Below are 16366 nucleotides of genomic sequence, written 5' to 3'. Positions count from 1 at the left end.
AGATTAAAGCGTCGACGCGTACATCCGGTGTAACCGTCCTTCTCAGAAAGGTAAACGTCGCATTTTCATTTCACTATTCCGCGTCTCTTGATTTCTACTTAATGTGTTCTGAAATCCTACTAACGATGTGGTGAGACACGTCGTAACGAATCCGCTGAAATTTACATTGATGATTTGTTCGCGTTGCTCAACCACATTGTTCTCAAGGAAACTTTAACTGTTTATTAATAAAAGAAGAAAACAATGAGTGGAGGCTAACAAAACTATGAGATTCAGAACGATCCAACGGCCACCCGGCTGCTTTCGTAGATAAACTATCCCCAGAGAAGACTCATGGCGGAAAGAGGGAGGATCTGAAATATGAATTCTTAAATCTTTGAATTGAAAGCATAGGTGTTTTTGGTAAAACTTAAACTTTTGACAAATAAATTAAAAAATAATTGGCAGCGTCTCGCATGCAATTGTTCTATTTACACAACGAGAAACTTGTAAAGAAAATGCGGTATCTATATAAATGTTTGAATCTTGTGTATTATGGGACGCATTTTTTATTTATTACGCTCTCTCGGAGACGTGATTTTAAAACTAAATGTTTCTTTTTCTAGTTTTTACCTGTCCATTTGGCATTGGCTCAGCGCCTTTCTTAAATCCAAGGTAGACCACAAACGGCACGAATCCCCATTGGATTGCAAATGTGGAAATATCGACTGTCTTACCGATGAAAGACTTGGTAGCTGGGGAGAGCTTCATCTTAAATAAAATAATATAAGACTAAAAGTAAAGTAGTTTTAAAAAAGTAAGATAAAATGCGGAAGAGCAACCAGTATTGATAAATTGATTGAACAAGTTTGAGAAAAAAGCTTCATAGCGTACTTTGGAAAGGGGAATTTCAATAAATTAATATTTAGAAGAATTTAGATATTCAAATCTGACTTAGCGAGTTTAGGATAGAAATGCACAGAGACATCACATTTTGTAAAAATAATTATGTCATAATACAGGAATGTAGACAACAATTGGCTTATGCTCAATGGCCGACGCGATCACGTGGAATCAGACGAAGTTCACTTCCGTGCTTCAAAAAAATGTTTCCGGCAGGTTGAGCTGGATTGACGCCAACTCCGTCGTTCGTAATGATTGCTGATGTAGCCGCAGGGACCTTGAATTCTTCAGCGGCAAACTTGAGAACGGCGGTGAATGGGGTACTTTCCGGCACGGAGAGGCTGAAAAATTAATGCATGACGCAAAACTCCAAATCAAAAGTAAACCGAAAATTTAAATATAAAAACTTACACCTTGAATGGGAGCTTCGGATCACTTGTTAGAGTGATTTTGAAGGTCACCTTGGAACCGGCAGTTGTTGCTGCTGTTCCACCCGACATTCCTGAAAATCTCTCGCATAAAATCAATAATAATCGTCCAGTTTGTTTGAAAAATTGTTTTTTAAAAAGTCGAACAAATTGATAAAGAAAAGGACATAACAGAAATGCACAAAATAACCTGAAAAACTGAAAAACAATAGGAGAGAAAAACTGGAAAAATGCCAAGTGTCTCTTACAAAACTCGGCCACTTGACGGAACCTAGGCCAGTGATGGCGTGATCAAGAACTATAATATAATTCAATTATTTTTCATATGTTAAAGTTCGAGTGAAATTTAAATGAAGATTGTAGTTCGAACGCTAGTATTTAGTGTACAAATACCACAAAAACGAGAAATACGTCTCTTCAAAATTCATTATGGAGTGATGGCCTAGGAATCTCCACGGGAAAATGCGGTAGAATATTTCTTGCAAGAACTTTCAGAGTATCGTGATTTTTATCACTTAATTTATCATTCAACTTCGCAATTAAGTTCTCAAAATTTTCTCATCTTTTGTCCGAATTAAAACTCATTTATTTTCAGAATGAAAGGAGCAACAAACTTATTTAAAAGCATGAGAAAACCTACGAACGTTGGAAATTTCCGGCAGTTTTCGGTGAATCAAGTCAATTCAGATAATAAACGGTCAGAGCCCGGAAAGAAAACACATTTTGGATTCACTGACGTTGATGAGGCAGAGAAGGAGCAGAAAGGTTAGCTGTTCGATTCAGAAACGTAAAAAAGCTGATAGCCACAAATAATAATCACAAAGTTCTCTACATAAAATAAGCCCTTTTCCAACACATCTATATAATTTACTGATACTATATGTCTTTTTTTAGTTCACCACGTCTTCGCAAACGTCGCGAAAAAGTACGATTTGATGAATGATGCAATGAGCATGGGAGTTCACCGATTATGGAAAGACTATTATGTTGGTGGCCTGCAAGTACCGTATAATGCGAAATGTCTGGATATGGCAGGAGGAACCGGGGATATCGCTTTCAGAATTCTCAGACATTCGCCTACCGCAAAAGTGACAGTTTCCGATATTAATCAACCAATGCTCGATGTTGGAAAAAAACGAGCGGAGAAGGAGAGAGATGTAATTGTTTTTGAAAAAATTCCATATCCTTAATGTATTACTTCAGATCCAACCATCTCGCGCGGAATGGGTATGCGCTAACGCCGAGCAAATGCCATTTGAGTCGAACACTTACGATCTGTTCACAATGTCCTTCGGAATCAGAAATTGTACACACCCTGAAAAGGTTGTTCGTGAAGCTTTTCGTGTACTCAAACCTGGAGGTCAACTTGCTATTTTGGAGTTCTCAGAAGTGAATTCTGCACTGAAACCAATTTACGATGCATACTCCTTCAATGTGATCCCGGTTCTTGGAGAAATTCTTGCCAGTGATCGTGCCAGTTATCAATATTTGGTTGAGAGTATTCGTAAATTCCCGAATCAAGACGAGTTTGCAAGAATAATTAGAGAAGAAGGCTTTAGTAATGTTCGATACGAGAATTTGACATTTGGAGTGTGCTCGATTCATAAGGGGATGAAACCAAGAAAATAATTTATTCCTGTTTGTTTGTTCTTTTTAAAATTTCATTTAATTCCATTTTTCTAGGTGATATTCAGTATTTTTCGTGTAGAATTTTTGCATAAATTTAATTAAAGTTGTTATATTTGTATTTCCTGACATCTATGATTCCGTGGTTTATTCCCGTTGTTACTCAAAAAATCTGAAAAAATTCATGTTTATTCCAACAATTTCAGATATGAAACTTCGAAGTGCTATTCAGCACAGTGTAAGAAACTTTTCCGCTGGGAAAGTCTTACTGTCAAGGTAATTTATAGATGATTTCAGACTCGATAATCATCATTTTTAAGATTCAGAAGCGCCACAACGCCAATATTGAAAGAAATTGGACTTCTCTTGCCATCAACTAATAAACCAACATTTGAAGCTGGACAAGTTGGTTGACTCAATCCAGTTATTTTGCAAAAATATTAAATTGCAGATTTTCATTCACAAAACATTTGCTTACAAAGGAGTCGTTGTTTGCTCTTTTCCATGTAGATTACATGAAAAAAGAAGTCAACAAAAGTAAGTAGCAATAAATTTCTGCTATTCTGATTTTAAATTTTTTTTTAGCGAAAAGCATCTTCTTACGCGTGATTTCTACCAAGTTCTCATTCATCGCTATGACTGGAGTCATATGGGATTCCCAGTAGATATTACATCGTATTTGGTAGATGCACCAATGGAGAATAAAAGACACGGACAAAAAATGTTGACTCTAATCAAGTACGGTGATTTTTGTAAATGAGATAATTAAAAAATATTATTGATTGGAACAATCCTCAACACCAACACCTTTTTTGAAAGCGACAAAATCAGTTTTCTAAAAAATCAAAATAAAAATATGATTTCGTATATTTTAAAGAAATTTTTTCATAATAAAAACTCCTTCAATTCAAAAATTATTTTCAGTGGTATGGACTGTGTCTCACATGAAGATATTATCCCATTTACTCCATCCGGAGGTGTCAATTTTGACCACGATCTCTTCGACCACATTTTCAACGCATCTCACGATGGCATTGGACTTTATGATATTGCAATGAAGCCAGAACTTGTTGAAAGATACACAAATCCAAACAGATCATGGCTTGGACCTCGTGACGTCTATCGGGAAAGAACTGAAAACATAGAAGTAACTGTGATGACTTTCTATCTTGGTGCCAATATGGTTGGTGGACAGCAGCAGCATATGTGGAGATATGTCATCAGGATCGAGAATAAAAAACCAGAAAACGGGGTGATTTTAAGAGAAAGAACACTCAAGGTATATTCATTAAACAATATGAATCAAATGCATGGACATGGTGTCGTGGGAAAGCAACCTGAATTGAACGCAGCAACTCCGGCTTTCCAATTCAGCAGTACACTTGAACTGAAACATACGAAAGGCGGACACATGTGGTAAGAAAAAAGTTTCGTTTATTTTGTCACGAATCATCACTATTTTTGAGGGGTCGTTTTAAAATGGAAAGGGAGAACGGCGTTCTTTTCGACGTTCACATTCCTACAATCGTTTTCGAGTCAACGGAAGAAATCAATGAAACTCCAATTGCAGCTCCGGACGCAGCTTAATCGATAAATAATTGTTTAAACGCTGACAGCAATGTACAAAAATTTTCTTCAGTTGTAGGAAAAATGACTATTGGTGTTTCTGGTGCCTTAACCCCTTGTTTGAACTTTAAATATTTTTGTGTATTTCCAGGTGAACTTAGATACAATCTTTCAATGAACTTTTTTTGATTTGTATGAATGTCAAAATTACTAACATAAGCAACAATTTTCATTGAAATTGAACCAGAACAATGTCCATGAATGGATAACAATGAATACAAGCCACTTAAGCCTTGACTGCGAACTTTCTGACGGCTTGATTGCGAGACTTAGCCTGTTGCTTGGCAGATCGGAGGGAAAGCTCGTGAGCGGTCAGTCTTCTGCGGATGGCGCGGGTCTTCTTGAGGCGAAGATCAATTGGCTTGTACTGAAAATAATTACACAAGTTATATATTTTTTTTAAATACACGGTTAACGAACCTTGTGGTCAGCGTAGAACTTGCGGAGCTCTTGCTTTTGGGTCTGGTTGATGACAGTCAAGAGTCTGGCGATGTTCTTGCGGACAACGCGAATCTTGGAGAGCTTAGAGGCAGCTCCTCCAGTGACCTTCGAGACACGGAGAGTGGCAAGCTCGGTCTTTTGCTCGTCGAGTTTCTTTTGAAGGGCATCCTTCTTCTCGCCGCGGAGAGACTTGCACTTCAGCTTGGTCATGACTACTGTGGTAACCCTGAATAATGAGATTGCTTAAAAATTATAAATTATTTGCAAAAAAATATTAAGAAAACAAGAGAATGGAAAAAATCTATTTTGAAATATATTAGAGCGGAAATATTTTCGACAGACTTGTTAAATAGAATTTTGATCGTTAAACGAGAAGCAACGTTAAATCAACAAAAATAATAACGAAACGGAAAAATTCGATTTTTGGCCTAAATTAAAAATGGTGTTCCGTGAACCGAATTTTCTGTTTTTTACATTAATATCGATCATTTTTTGGAATAAAAATTGTTTGGTATAAAAATATTCGCAAAATGCTCAAGAAATATTTAAAAACCACTGAAAAAGAGGCAAAAAACGAAAAAAATCGGAATTTTCCCAGTGAAACACATAGCGCACGAAAAAGGGGGCGTGGTCGAGGCCCACTTTCGCAAGTCTCGCACACTTCTGATACACTTCACTAAAACACGCTCCTAGGTGTATGATGAGCGCGGCGGTTTGAAAGGAAGTTTTTCACATCAAACTTTTTCGGAATTTCCGAAAAATGTTATCGCTTTGACGGAATCATAATTTTTTTGCAGGTTTACAACCTGCTTTTTTGTTTGGAACAGTTCAAAAGTGTTCCAAAATGCCTTAAATTGCCATCGATAAAACATCTGCACAAAAACGCTAATTTTGCAAGTTTCTGTAAATAAAGTTTTCAGTAAAATTGAATTTAAACTGTGAAAAGTTACTCATACGCTTTGTCTCTGAATATAAATTGTACGAAATGAAAGTTACATCCGAAGCATACTAAATAACTGAAAACATTTTAAGAATTTTTTCAGTATTTGAACTGTTTCCTTGAAAAAGTGTATTTTCATCTTGAAAAATATACAACACCCGTTCGGAAATGACCATCAATCAACTTGTACAAGTGGCAGCAATAGAAAAAAAAACAAAAAAAGACCGCAAAAAAGCACAACACAAACAAAGAGCGGTTCTATACGATGTGGACAGAGGCTCCGAGAACATCTCGAGTTTCTCCCATTTTTGTCTATTTTTTGTACACGGTCAAACATAAAAACAAAGTGGACACTGAATATCGTTTTTCATTTTTATTTTTTCGATGCTTTTTTCCTATTTTCGAGAGGACCACAATTCTTCGGGCCCATTTGTCTTTGGTGCAGGCGCCAACAGAGACAAGAGAGCACCCACCCGCGCTATACGAAACCAAAGAGTGACAACCCGAACACGGACAGATTTCTTTTTTATTTATTTTTGTTGAAAGAAATATGTTTGATGTCTTCATTTATTTAACCTAACAGGCATTTTTTCAATATTATTACACCAAACAACCGTACACAGTATCTTCCCGCTTTTTGTGAAGTACAAACGAGAGTGCGCCTTTAAAGATTACTGTAATTTCAAATATTCGTTCCTGTGGAATTTTCATCGACTTTTAGAGTTTTTAGTCAAAAATATGAAGCAATTAAAAACACATACATTTTCAAAAATCGAGAAAAAACTGAAAAATCGATGAAAATTAAATATCAACGAAATTTTGAAATTACAGTAGTCTTTAAAGGCGCTCACCCGTTTGTATATTTTTGGAAAATCTGAAAATTTCAAAACCCAACTCGTTCAAAACATGAAACATTTCCGAAAAATCCTTATAACCATCAAAAACCGTGCAGGGCCAAAATTTTGAAGCACCTCTACTGTTACTCGAAAAAGTAAAACAAAAATCCTATTAAACATTCTCAGTGAGTAGCTTCGAATGGTACATGTTTTTTTTTGAAGTCTGAAGGTCCCGCCACGATCTTAATACTTACAGTGACTGACTGACTGACAAATGCATTAAATTTGGAAATTAAGGTTTTGAAATTCAAAATTCGAAATTATTAAAAAAAAAAATTCATCATGAAACATATTTCAGTATTTGCGGTCTGTAAAGTAGATTCAAGGCAGTTTATCTTCTGTTGGCATAGCTTTCTCTAGCACTAGATTAAGTTCGGAAGAATCTGGAACCCCTCGGAAAGATCTTAACAATCTAACTTATCTTGTTGTATTTCTGTTTCAACTCATATTCTTCCTCTCCAACCAACTTTCCCCGCACATTTTTGCATCGTTCATTTTCATTGTTTCGATTGGAATTTTGTCCCGCAAAAAATGGCCAAAATTCCCTGGAGCCATGCGTGGCATTTTTCGCACAAATCTTGTTGCAAACGACACGACGTCTACTTGTGTTGTTGCTGCTGCTGCTATGGTTGGTCAAAGTTTGAACCCCATTTAAGGGTGCTTCCATCGAACAAATCGAAATCTCTCGATTTGACATGACCGAGAAAGAGAAGAAAGTAGTACTCGAGTTTAGTTTAAGCGACGTGCCAGTAAACTCAAGAAAATTGAAACAAATCGGACACATGTCCGACCCATTCAATATGCCAGCCGGTTTGGGAATTGTCTTTGCTCTTGCCACGTCATCAGAAAGTTTCACTGCCTGTAGGAATTCCCGGCCGGCCAAGTATACTAGTATGCTCAACTTGCTGTCCCGCAAAATTCTCCTATTTTTTAGTAATCATACCTAAAAATTATTACATTTATTTAAAATTGAATCAAAAACGTTGAGGAAATTACAAATTAATTGTACATCTTGTAGGCGCATACTATTTTTCTAAGCTTCCATTCAAAAATAATTAAGAACTTAGGTTCTTTCGATCGTGTCGAGACCGGGTACAGTATTCTTTGGCCGCAAATCACAAGAGTTTGAACACCGATCTTGGAATATTTTGACATCATTTTTTGTATTTTATTCGAGAAGAATATTGAAATTCAGTGCCACTCATTTTTACATAAAATGAGTAATCATCACTATATATATTGCAAGCCTCTTCTTGTTTTATACCTCCTGAGCAAACATTGGAATATCCTTTATCCCATTCTTCTTTTTTTGCGTCCATCCTATTCCATTCTCACTATACATTCACCATATTATTCGAATTTCATTATTGTTTTCTCTTCACTGAATTCGTAATATTTATTTTTCAGTGAAGTTGGTTGCCAAGGGTTACCAAAGCTTTTTGGCTGAAATAATAATAAGCCGAGTTATCATTCATACATGTGTAAATAGAATTCATAATGATACACTTCAATTATTCATATGAAATTCTTTGGTTTCAGAAGTTGAATTTTACACTGAAAATTTAATGGACTATTACGACCCGATTGAAATCTTTCAGGCACCCTATTTCAATATTAATTTTCTCAAACCTGCGGCATGATTTTTTAGGAAGTAAAGCTTTTCAGTGAATTGCATATTGCATACTGTTCTATTTAGTCCAGTTTTAGATCCCAATAAACTACGGGCCTACAATATATGCCTAGGTGGAATCTATTTTTTGCAACTAATCATTTATTTGCTTGGAAAGAGCAAAAAGGTCAAAACACAGCTCCTCCCTCACCTTATATCATTTTCAGTCACGCTACTATGTCTACTTCCATCTCCCCCATATCATTTTTCCTGTCCTCCAGCTCCATTATTATTGTTATTTATTTTGTACGTTTTTCGTATACATTTAACCACAAGTGGAACCGAAAAAATCCGAACAAAAAAGGAAGAAAAACAAAAGAAACAACTATACATTTCGAGGCTTCCGTATCGAATTTCAGCTCTCTAAAAATGACCCTTCCCGCCTCTTCTTTGGGTGAGAACTGGTCAGTTTAGTGCATCTTCATTATATCCACAATATTCAAAATCTGTGCTACTGTTTCCGAATTCTAAGTGATCTTGAACACCCGATGAGCAACCAAATAACTTCCAAAACTCGCTAAATTGCATGTCTTCAAACTGGTGTATCTTGAAAAATACATGTGTAGAAAACAAATGTTACCCTATCAATTACAAGTTTTTCGATATTTTCATGTTCAGCCTAGTAACAGATCGTTTTTCGAAAAAATCCAATTTCCCCCATAAAACTCTTCATATCCTAAGCAGAAATTTGAAATTTAGACGAAACATCATCATTTTCAGTGCTCTACCAGGTTTTTTAAAAACATTTTTGAAAAATATCGTTAGTCTCGAAAATCGTCCTCCGCTTAATTTTTGATGAATAATCGATTATCGATTTAAACGACCTGAAATTAGAACACGAACCTAATTATAATTATCACGTGACATTTTTTGATTTAAAACAATTGGTAGTTCGATTAGTTTTCCAATTGTTTTAAGAAAATAAATGTCACGTGAGAATGAAAATTAGGTTCATGTTTTAATTTCAGGTCTTTTCGAAGAAGAATTCATCAAAAATGAGTATGATATTCGTAAAAAACGTGTTCTCAGCATTCTAAAAAAATATTTTTCGACCCCAATATCACAATTTCATTTTTTTTTTGTCATTTTCCGAAAGGCAAACATCCGATTTCATTTTTCGGAGCGGAGGACGATTTTCGAGATTAACGATATTTTTCAAAATTTTTTAATGGAACCTGGTAGAGCACTGAAAATGATGATATTTCGTGCAAATTTTAAGTTTTTCCGTAGGATATGAAGAGCTTTATGGGCGAAATTGGATTTTTTCGAAAAACGGTCTGTAACTCGGTTAAACATGAAAATATCAGAAAACTTAAAATTGATAAAATGTAGTAAATTATTTTTCAATTTCTCTAAAACAAAATGTTTCTTCTTAAATTCAATGGATGTTGAGTTATGACTGGTAGAACAGAACGATTCTCAAAAATTTAGGAGGATTTTGATAAATCGTCTTTGACCCTATGTAACTCAACGAATAATTATTATTTTGCAGCATAAAAAAAACATAAATATTTATGATCATTTTGTTAGTTTAACATTTGTTTTCTAGGCTTGTACTTTTCAAGATACGCCAGTTTGAAGAAATGTAATTTGGCGAGTTTAGGAAATTGTTTAAAAATTTGCCATTAGAGATTTCAACCGGTTAATACAGAAGTAAAATTTATTCACCGTTAGAAGTAACTATTATTGAAACTGTAGAAGTTTCCTGGTCCCGCAATCCAATAGTTCCTAGATATCAAACTTTGACATTTTTCAAGTTTCCGTCTGCCTGACACCATGCATTCCATTGACGCCTTCACACCCACTTTTTCATATTTCACTCCACTTCTTCAAAATTTGCTTCCAAAATCCCTCACAATCAGTCATTCTTCTTCAGTTCTCAAAGTGCTCCTCCTTGGTAATCCCAAGGAATTTTCGTTCCCCTCCAAAGAATTTTCACCCATCTTGGCGCAGAAAAAAAGCACGCATACAAAAAATAGGACTTCGTCGTCTTGTTGTTCCTTTTCCCAAAAATTTGCTCCAAAAATGTTTCAATGGGCACAGAGAATAAGACAAGAAACAGAGCAAAAAAAAGAAGAGGACGACACAAAATTTTGTCTCCACCCCCGAAGACTAGATTTTATCGGTTTTTCTCCTCGCTTTCCGCATTCTTTTGTCCGCACAGAACTATGTTCTTCGAAGTCCGAAAACTATAACTAAATTTGCACATTTTGAGCCCAAAATTGAAAACAATTTGAAAAATGATGAGCTCCAGGAATGTATGCCAAGACCCTAGTCGAAACATTTAACAATATCTGGTATTTTTTCTTGCTCACGATTGTTTCTTCCAGGCTACCCATCTGTGAATTTATGGAATTCCTAGTTAAGATGTTGTCATCGTTTCAACATTCTATTTAACTATATTTTTCATAAAAACTATGTTGATTCAATTCCCAATACCAACACTTTTACTTATTTTTAAAACTAAATTAATGTTGCACAAGTTTTCCAAAAATTCGGTTTGGCACCTGTCCCATGTCTGGAGAGACGTCATTTTTTACACTACTACTTTGAAACCTGACACCGTCTAAATGTTTTTGTTCTTTTCTTTTCATTTTCTACTACTACTGACCACTCTTTTTTGTTTGTTTGTTATTTGGTTCCAGTAGTCTCGTTTAGTACGATTTATATTGCTAATTTAATCAAATTCTCTCTTCATATTTTATCGACAAAGTTGGCGAAGAAATTTCCACTAAATTTTTCTTCAGAATAATATATTAGGAGCTATTTATTTAAATTTTTGAGTTTTGATAACAGTTATTTCAAAGCTATAAACTTTTTCAACTCTTGCGACCAGAAATTATTTTGTGTTCCTCTCTTTGAATGTAAACTAGTACTAGTTTAGAAGTTTCAGAGTCCAATTTGAAATAACCACAATCGCTGAAATCATAAAAATAAATTTTAATTGGAAACCGGGGCGAAGTGCTCTAGTGAAGTGCTCTAAGAATATCGTCTGCATGGGTTTTAATACTACCGAAATATTATTCGATCGACACATTTTGAAATGTTTTCAATTATGAATTTCAATTCATCAAAGATTTTAAAAACATCTCCTCAAGCCCCAATGAGGATACTGTATCTTTTCAGCTTCATAATCTTATAGGTAGAAAATGACGACAATCAATGTCAGGCGAGGTACATAATTTCCGACTTTAAAATATAGATGACCGGTTCTTTGCTAGCTTTCTTCTTGATTCCCCGGAATTTCTAACTTTTTAAAATATAACTTTTCGCTCAAGTTAAACCTAGTGGTCAAAACCTACCTACCCTCCTCACATCTAGATCTGAAAATTCATGTTTCCTATAAGAATGTGATAAACTTGTAGAGATGGATATCCTGAGATGTGCCCTTGGCTTCATCCTTTATCCTAAAAGCCTTCATCTCCTCTTTCTCACTAATTGCTTGTCTGCGTATCTTTCTATCACAACGCTATTTCATTCGATTTAATTGCAACTTGAAGAACGATGAAGAGAGTAAAGAAGGCTGAGAGAGCTTCTTCGTCTTTTTGCTCCTTTTCTCGTCCAATTTTTGTCTTTTTTGCTTGTCTCTCTTCGTTACTTTTCGCCTCTTAATTCACTTTTTGCACCGCCACCACAATGAGAGAAGCTCGAGAAAAAGAGAGATAAAAAGATGAAAACTGTCAAGTTTTGCAGAAAAAGACTAGAAACAAAAGTTTTGGTACGGAATTTCCAAGTGATTTTGAGTTGGGCTTGACCACTCTGACGTCATAGCTCGATTTTATTCTGCTACTAATTTTAAGTTCAGTTGAGATCTCTTTTGTTAGAAAATAAATTGCCATCCCGTTGAGTCTGGAATTTTGCTGCTCGAAACATCTACCGTATACTTTTAGATACAGTTGTCATTCGATTTAGTAATTAAGTTTCTTGTGTTTCAACTATTTCCAAGCATTGTAACTAATTGAATTATGGGGCTTTTCATTGAGATACTAATCATTTGAAACCACATATATATACTTAATTATAGTTTGATACATTTTGTTGTAATCGGAAGTCTAAACTTTGTGTTTTGAAATCCACTCTAAAATTCTCAAATTTCCAAATGATCAAGCACACCTACAAACTTGACGGAACAAGTGGATTTGGTGTTTTTGCACAAAAAACTTGTAATTCCTTTTTTGGAGAAATCCAATTTATTTTTCTCCACGCCCTTGAGTTTTCGAGCCTTTCTTCTTACAGTAGAGAATGAGAAAAACGTAAAATTTTTCGGGCAGCAAAATATTTAAATTAATGGAAATTCTTGTTTCTTTCCGCGTTTGTAGGAAATTCATACCTCATGAATTAATAATGTTATATCAACGATTTTCAAACGTTTCAAGTGGAATTTAAATATTTTACAAAGTGATCGGCAGTAATTGTTTGAATTTTTGCCTAACCACCTGAAAACAGCTGCACTGACTTTTTTTGAAGCAACCAATTTTCCCACATCATTGGTTCCACGTGTTCCAATTTTTCTAAACCATAAATTTTTCCGAACGTTTCCAACTTTTTCCCACCAACTTCTTCTAATTCCCATCGACTTTTTCTTGTAAAAGTCATAAAGCCAGAAGTACGACTGTCTACGTCTCTTTATCTCCCAAACTATTTCTCTTATTTTAGTTCATTACCATTTAAAACACGCCTTTCAAACGTGTGTGTGCAAATGACATCCTACTTTGCAACCTCTTACACTCCAATACTATCTTTCTCAAAAAACATTCTCCGCCCACTTTTCTAGCCTGAGGCATAGTGCAAAAATGCACAATTTTCAACTAATAATTCATCCCTTTTAAGCGTCTTAGCCTAAAGCTTAACCAATTTTTTCCTACGTCGAAATGTTTCCCGTTGAAAAAAAACATGTTTCGAGAACTCACATATATCAAATGGAAGGTCAAAGAGTGGTTGGCCAACAGCTAAAAAAAATTAGAATGAGAGATAAAGGAGAAGATTTATAGTGACAATCAAACCTTTTTCTCTTATCTATCATTTTATCACCTTTCCTACATTTTTTGATAAACTGCTTTTGGATAGAACTGATCCAATTTTATGTTCATTTTTACGACCTACGGAGGAGATCATCTGGATTTCTTTCTGAAATTCTATTTTTCTGTTGAAAAAGCAAAACAAATTTGGTTTCTGGACGATGGTAATTTTTAAAAAAGATTTCAAAGGTAGAATACCAAAAAAACTCTTGCAACTAGCTTTATTTTTTTTTTTTGAAACACAAAACTTTTATGCAATATCTTACTGATAAAGTCAGACGTTCACGGGGTTTATACAATATTTACTAACTTCCTAACCTAGTTCATAATTTTGGACAACATTTGTGTACCTTTCTAAAACCTAAAATTCAAAAGTTTTACTGTAAGAACGTAATAAAATAACACCTTCCAACTCTTGAAAAAACAGGTTTACCAACTGTTCGTTCAATGTAGTTTACCTTGTTCTTGTCATGTTTTCCATTCAAACCAGTTGTCTGATGCTTTGCCAAGACTTGTCAAGAAAATCGTATTTTTTATTTTTATTTTTCCTGTTAAGTTTTATGTTTTTGCCTTTGTGTTCCTTCCCTCTCAATGACTCTCAATGACGATATCAATGGCATCATTTGTTCACAGCTCATCTCAGCTTTCGAACAGTCCAACTTTCAATTTCATGGCAAAAAATAGACGGTTTTTTTCCGGTCAAAAGAAAACCCACGCTGACACATCATCGTCAAATGTTGACTGAAACATTCGAGCAAAGCACATCCCACCCATATTTCTAGCAAAAAGAGCACATGTCCATATTGCTCTTCCTTCCTTCTCCACCCATTTTTCTCTTCATCTTTTCCATTCAAGAAATATTTTTTCCTATGCTTCTAATTTCGTCTAGTTGCCTTGTTCTTTATGTTTTAATATTTTTTTTTAATTGAACAAAAAATATATAATCAATGATTTAACTTTCATAATCTCGGCTCCTCTATAACTGCACATTCTTTGAAACTCTTTGAGTTGTTTTCTTACGATAGGGTAAGATCGGGAAGGTTTTCAAAAAGTTGCAATCTCTTTTGGTGGTTTCAATTGTTCTCAGATCATTTTCAATGCGACGTCAACACATAAAGATAGCATATTAAAAATCCAGAACCAATTGCTAAATAATACCTCAAAATTTATGGCCTATTTGCTGTCCCTCTCCTCCCTTCCAAAGTCCCGCCACCGCTTGCTTGTTTTTTGCTTGATTCTTTTTTGTCTCTATCTTTTTTTGTGCCCCCGGTGTCTACTAGTTCCACTATACTAAAGTAGGTAAGAGTACTACTTCATTCATTGCTTCCTCTTCTGACGATGAGGGTACAAATTGCTAGGTGTAGGTGTGTGTAATAATCGGGTTCTAACACCCTTCTTTTTTATGAGGAGTTTATTGCGTCTTTGGGGCGCCTGTTAGTAGAAATAGAAAAAGCTGGAAAGTGGAAGGTTTTGTGAATGAAATCCTACAGTATGTAAGTTTATGAAGTGCTTTGGAAACATAATTTGGAATGTGTAATAATACCTTAAAAAGATTGTTGAGTTTCCAAAAACCTAAAAGTTTAACCGACCACACAAGGATGTTAATGGAATCAGCGATTCGTGTAATAATTCGACCAACAATCTTTTTTTGTGTCTAGCTTAGAATCAAATCCTGAAAATTGAATGAAATTATGTTGGAACAAAACGATTATTAAATTTGATTGGTCGTTATTTTTAGCATAAATTTTCGATATAAATTGCAGGACCCTACTGTTACGGTATTTATGTACAGTAATAGTAAAACACCGCAGGTAATTCCAAGAAAAAGTCCTCAAACTTGAAGCCTTTGTAAATTTTCAAAACAATCTCAAAATTAAATTTGACATTTCAGCAAAATTGAGATTATCTAATTTTAGTTTACTGGACTTTTATGAACATATCTTGCAAAGCTTTTCCTATTATAACAAAACAATTATCTGTTCCTTTTTCGTTTTTTTTTGCAACCAGTACAACATGACACCAAACCAAAAAGTGCAAGTGTCCACCACCAATCGACTCAAATGGGTTAGAGAATGGCAAAAAGCGACTGAAAGCCGGATATGCTCCCCGAGAGACTCGTTCTTCGATATCCTCCTCTTTCTTGTTGGCGGTTCTAATTGGTTTGTACTAGATTTTTTCTGAAGCCAAGTGTCCGAATTTGGTAAAAGGAATTTGGAGAATGAATTTGTTGAGTGAGATCAAAATTTGGAGCTAATCCCATTACGTTTGTTGAGTGTTTTGTACGTTTTTTGTAATTCCGGGGGCGAAGCTTCATTAGTTAATGAAGTTCAAAGAGCGCACTTTTTTGTTAAATTTTGTGATGCATGCAAAGTTTCCAAGATACGGAAAGTCGTTAAGGGTCACTATTCAAAAAGAATCATAAAATATGAAATACGTAAGCACTGAATGTTTGATCTTCTCTTTTTAAAAATAATTTTGTTAACTGTGTTCACCTGCGAAAACCAATGGGGTTTTGGCTATCTGAAGCCCATTTCTTGGAACAAAAAAAACTTTAAATTTGTTAGACACTAAAAGTTTTGGGGAAAAAGGCAGTCTTTGATAATTTTGTCCATTCCGATAGTAATAGATAGTTGTATTCAACTTTCGTAAAAAATAATTCTGAAAAAATTCAGAAAATAATAAGTCGATTTCCAAATAATACTTTCGGTTACTTTTTTACTACATATAAAGTCTAAATCTTCCTTTAATGCAGATTTTTGATTCGCGATCCCTTGATCTCTTGTCACCACAGAAAAACAATAATAACCTATGGTAATTGCTTGACCCTTTCCACAAAAACA

General features: G+C 34.9%; 5 protein-coding genes and 4 non-coding genes across 9 annotated transcripts; 5 read left to right on the top strand and 4 right to left on the bottom strand.

Moving 5' to 3' along the window:
* Window positions 1–106: 106 nt before the first annotated feature.
* Window positions 107–216, bottom strand: mir-356.1. The gene has a single exon (NR_002381.2). It is a non-coding gene; the product is annotated as a pre-microRNA mir-356.1 (primary transcript).
* mir-356.2 lies at window positions 129–196 on the top strand. The gene has a single exon (NR_052479.2). It is a non-coding gene; the product is annotated as a pre-microRNA mir-356.2 (primary transcript).
* Window positions 204–750, bottom strand: tomm-7 (Mitochondrial import receptor subunit TOM7 homolog; the record flags this gene model as incomplete). The annotated part of the gene is made up of 2 exons (NM_066305.6): window positions 204–353; window positions 613–750. The coding sequence occupies 2 exons, from the start codon at window positions 748–750 to the stop codon at window positions 315–317; spliced, it is 177 nt and encodes a 58-aa protein (NP_498706.1). The 3' UTR covers window positions 204–314.
* Window positions 685–831, top strand: ZK652.14. The gene has a single exon (NR_052478.1). It is a non-coding gene; the product is annotated as an Unclassified non-coding RNA ZK652.14 (non-coding RNA).
* Window positions 832–850: 19 nt separating this feature from the next.
* Window positions 851–1384, bottom strand: ufm-1 (Ubiquitin-fold modifier 1). Its single transcript, NM_066304.8, has 2 exons — window positions 1294–1384; window positions 851–1223 (listed from the first exon to the last, which is right to left on the bottom strand). The coding sequence occupies exons 1-2, from the start codon at window positions 1380–1382 to the stop codon at window positions 1028–1030; spliced, it is 285 nt and encodes a 94-aa protein (NP_498705.1). The 5' UTR covers window positions 1383–1384; the 3' UTR covers window positions 851–1027.
* Window positions 1385–1905: 521 nt separating this feature from the next.
* Window positions 1906–3048, top strand: coq-5 (2-methoxy-6-polyprenyl-1,4-benzoquinol methylase, mitochondrial). The gene is made up of 3 exons (NM_066303.9): window positions 1906–2075; window positions 2205–2467; window positions 2514–3048. The coding sequence occupies exons 1-3, from the start codon at window positions 1907–1909 to the stop codon at window positions 2937–2939; spliced, it is 858 nt and encodes a 285-aa protein (NP_498704.1). The 5' UTR covers window position 1906; the 3' UTR covers window positions 2940–3048.
* Window positions 3049–3120: 72 nt separating this feature from the next.
* tag-307 (ApaG domain-containing protein) lies at window positions 3121–4715 on the top strand (the record flags this gene model as incomplete). Its single annotated transcript, NM_066302.3, has 6 exons — window positions 3121–3212; window positions 3257–3341; window positions 3388–3473; window positions 3522–3674; window positions 3861–4352; window positions 4403–4715. 6 exons carry the CDS (start codon window positions 3121–3123, stop codon window positions 4521–4523), a joined length of 1029 nt encoding a protein of 342 aa, NP_498703.2. The 3' UTR covers window positions 4524–4715.
* A 1-nt stretch (window position 4716) lies between these two features.
* On the bottom strand, window positions 4717–5229 carry rpl-35 (Large ribosomal subunit protein uL29). The gene is made up of 2 exons (NM_001392146.1): window positions 4983–5229; window positions 4717–4929 (listed from the first exon to the last, which is right to left on the bottom strand). The coding sequence occupies exons 1-2, from the start codon at window positions 5211–5213 to the stop codon at window positions 4789–4791; spliced, it is 372 nt and encodes a 123-aa protein (NP_001379601.1). The 5' UTR covers window positions 5214–5229; the 3' UTR covers window positions 4717–4788.
* Window positions 5230–11986: 6757 nt separating this feature from the next.
* Window positions 11987–12128, top strand: ZK652.15. Its single transcript, NR_052477.1, has one exon. It is a non-coding gene; the product is annotated as an Unclassified non-coding RNA ZK652.15 (non-coding RNA).
* Window positions 12129–16366: the final 4238 nt, after the last annotated feature.

The sequence above is a fragment of the Caenorhabditis elegans genome, chromosome III, assembly GCF_000002985.6.
Source record: "Caenorhabditis elegans chromosome III".
Lineage (NCBI taxonomy): Eukaryota > Metazoa > Nematoda > Chromadorea > Rhabditida > Rhabditidae > Caenorhabditis > Caenorhabditis elegans.
The sequence above is the reverse complement of the archived record's forward strand: the minus strand, read 5'-3'. Positions and strand labels throughout refer to the sequence as shown.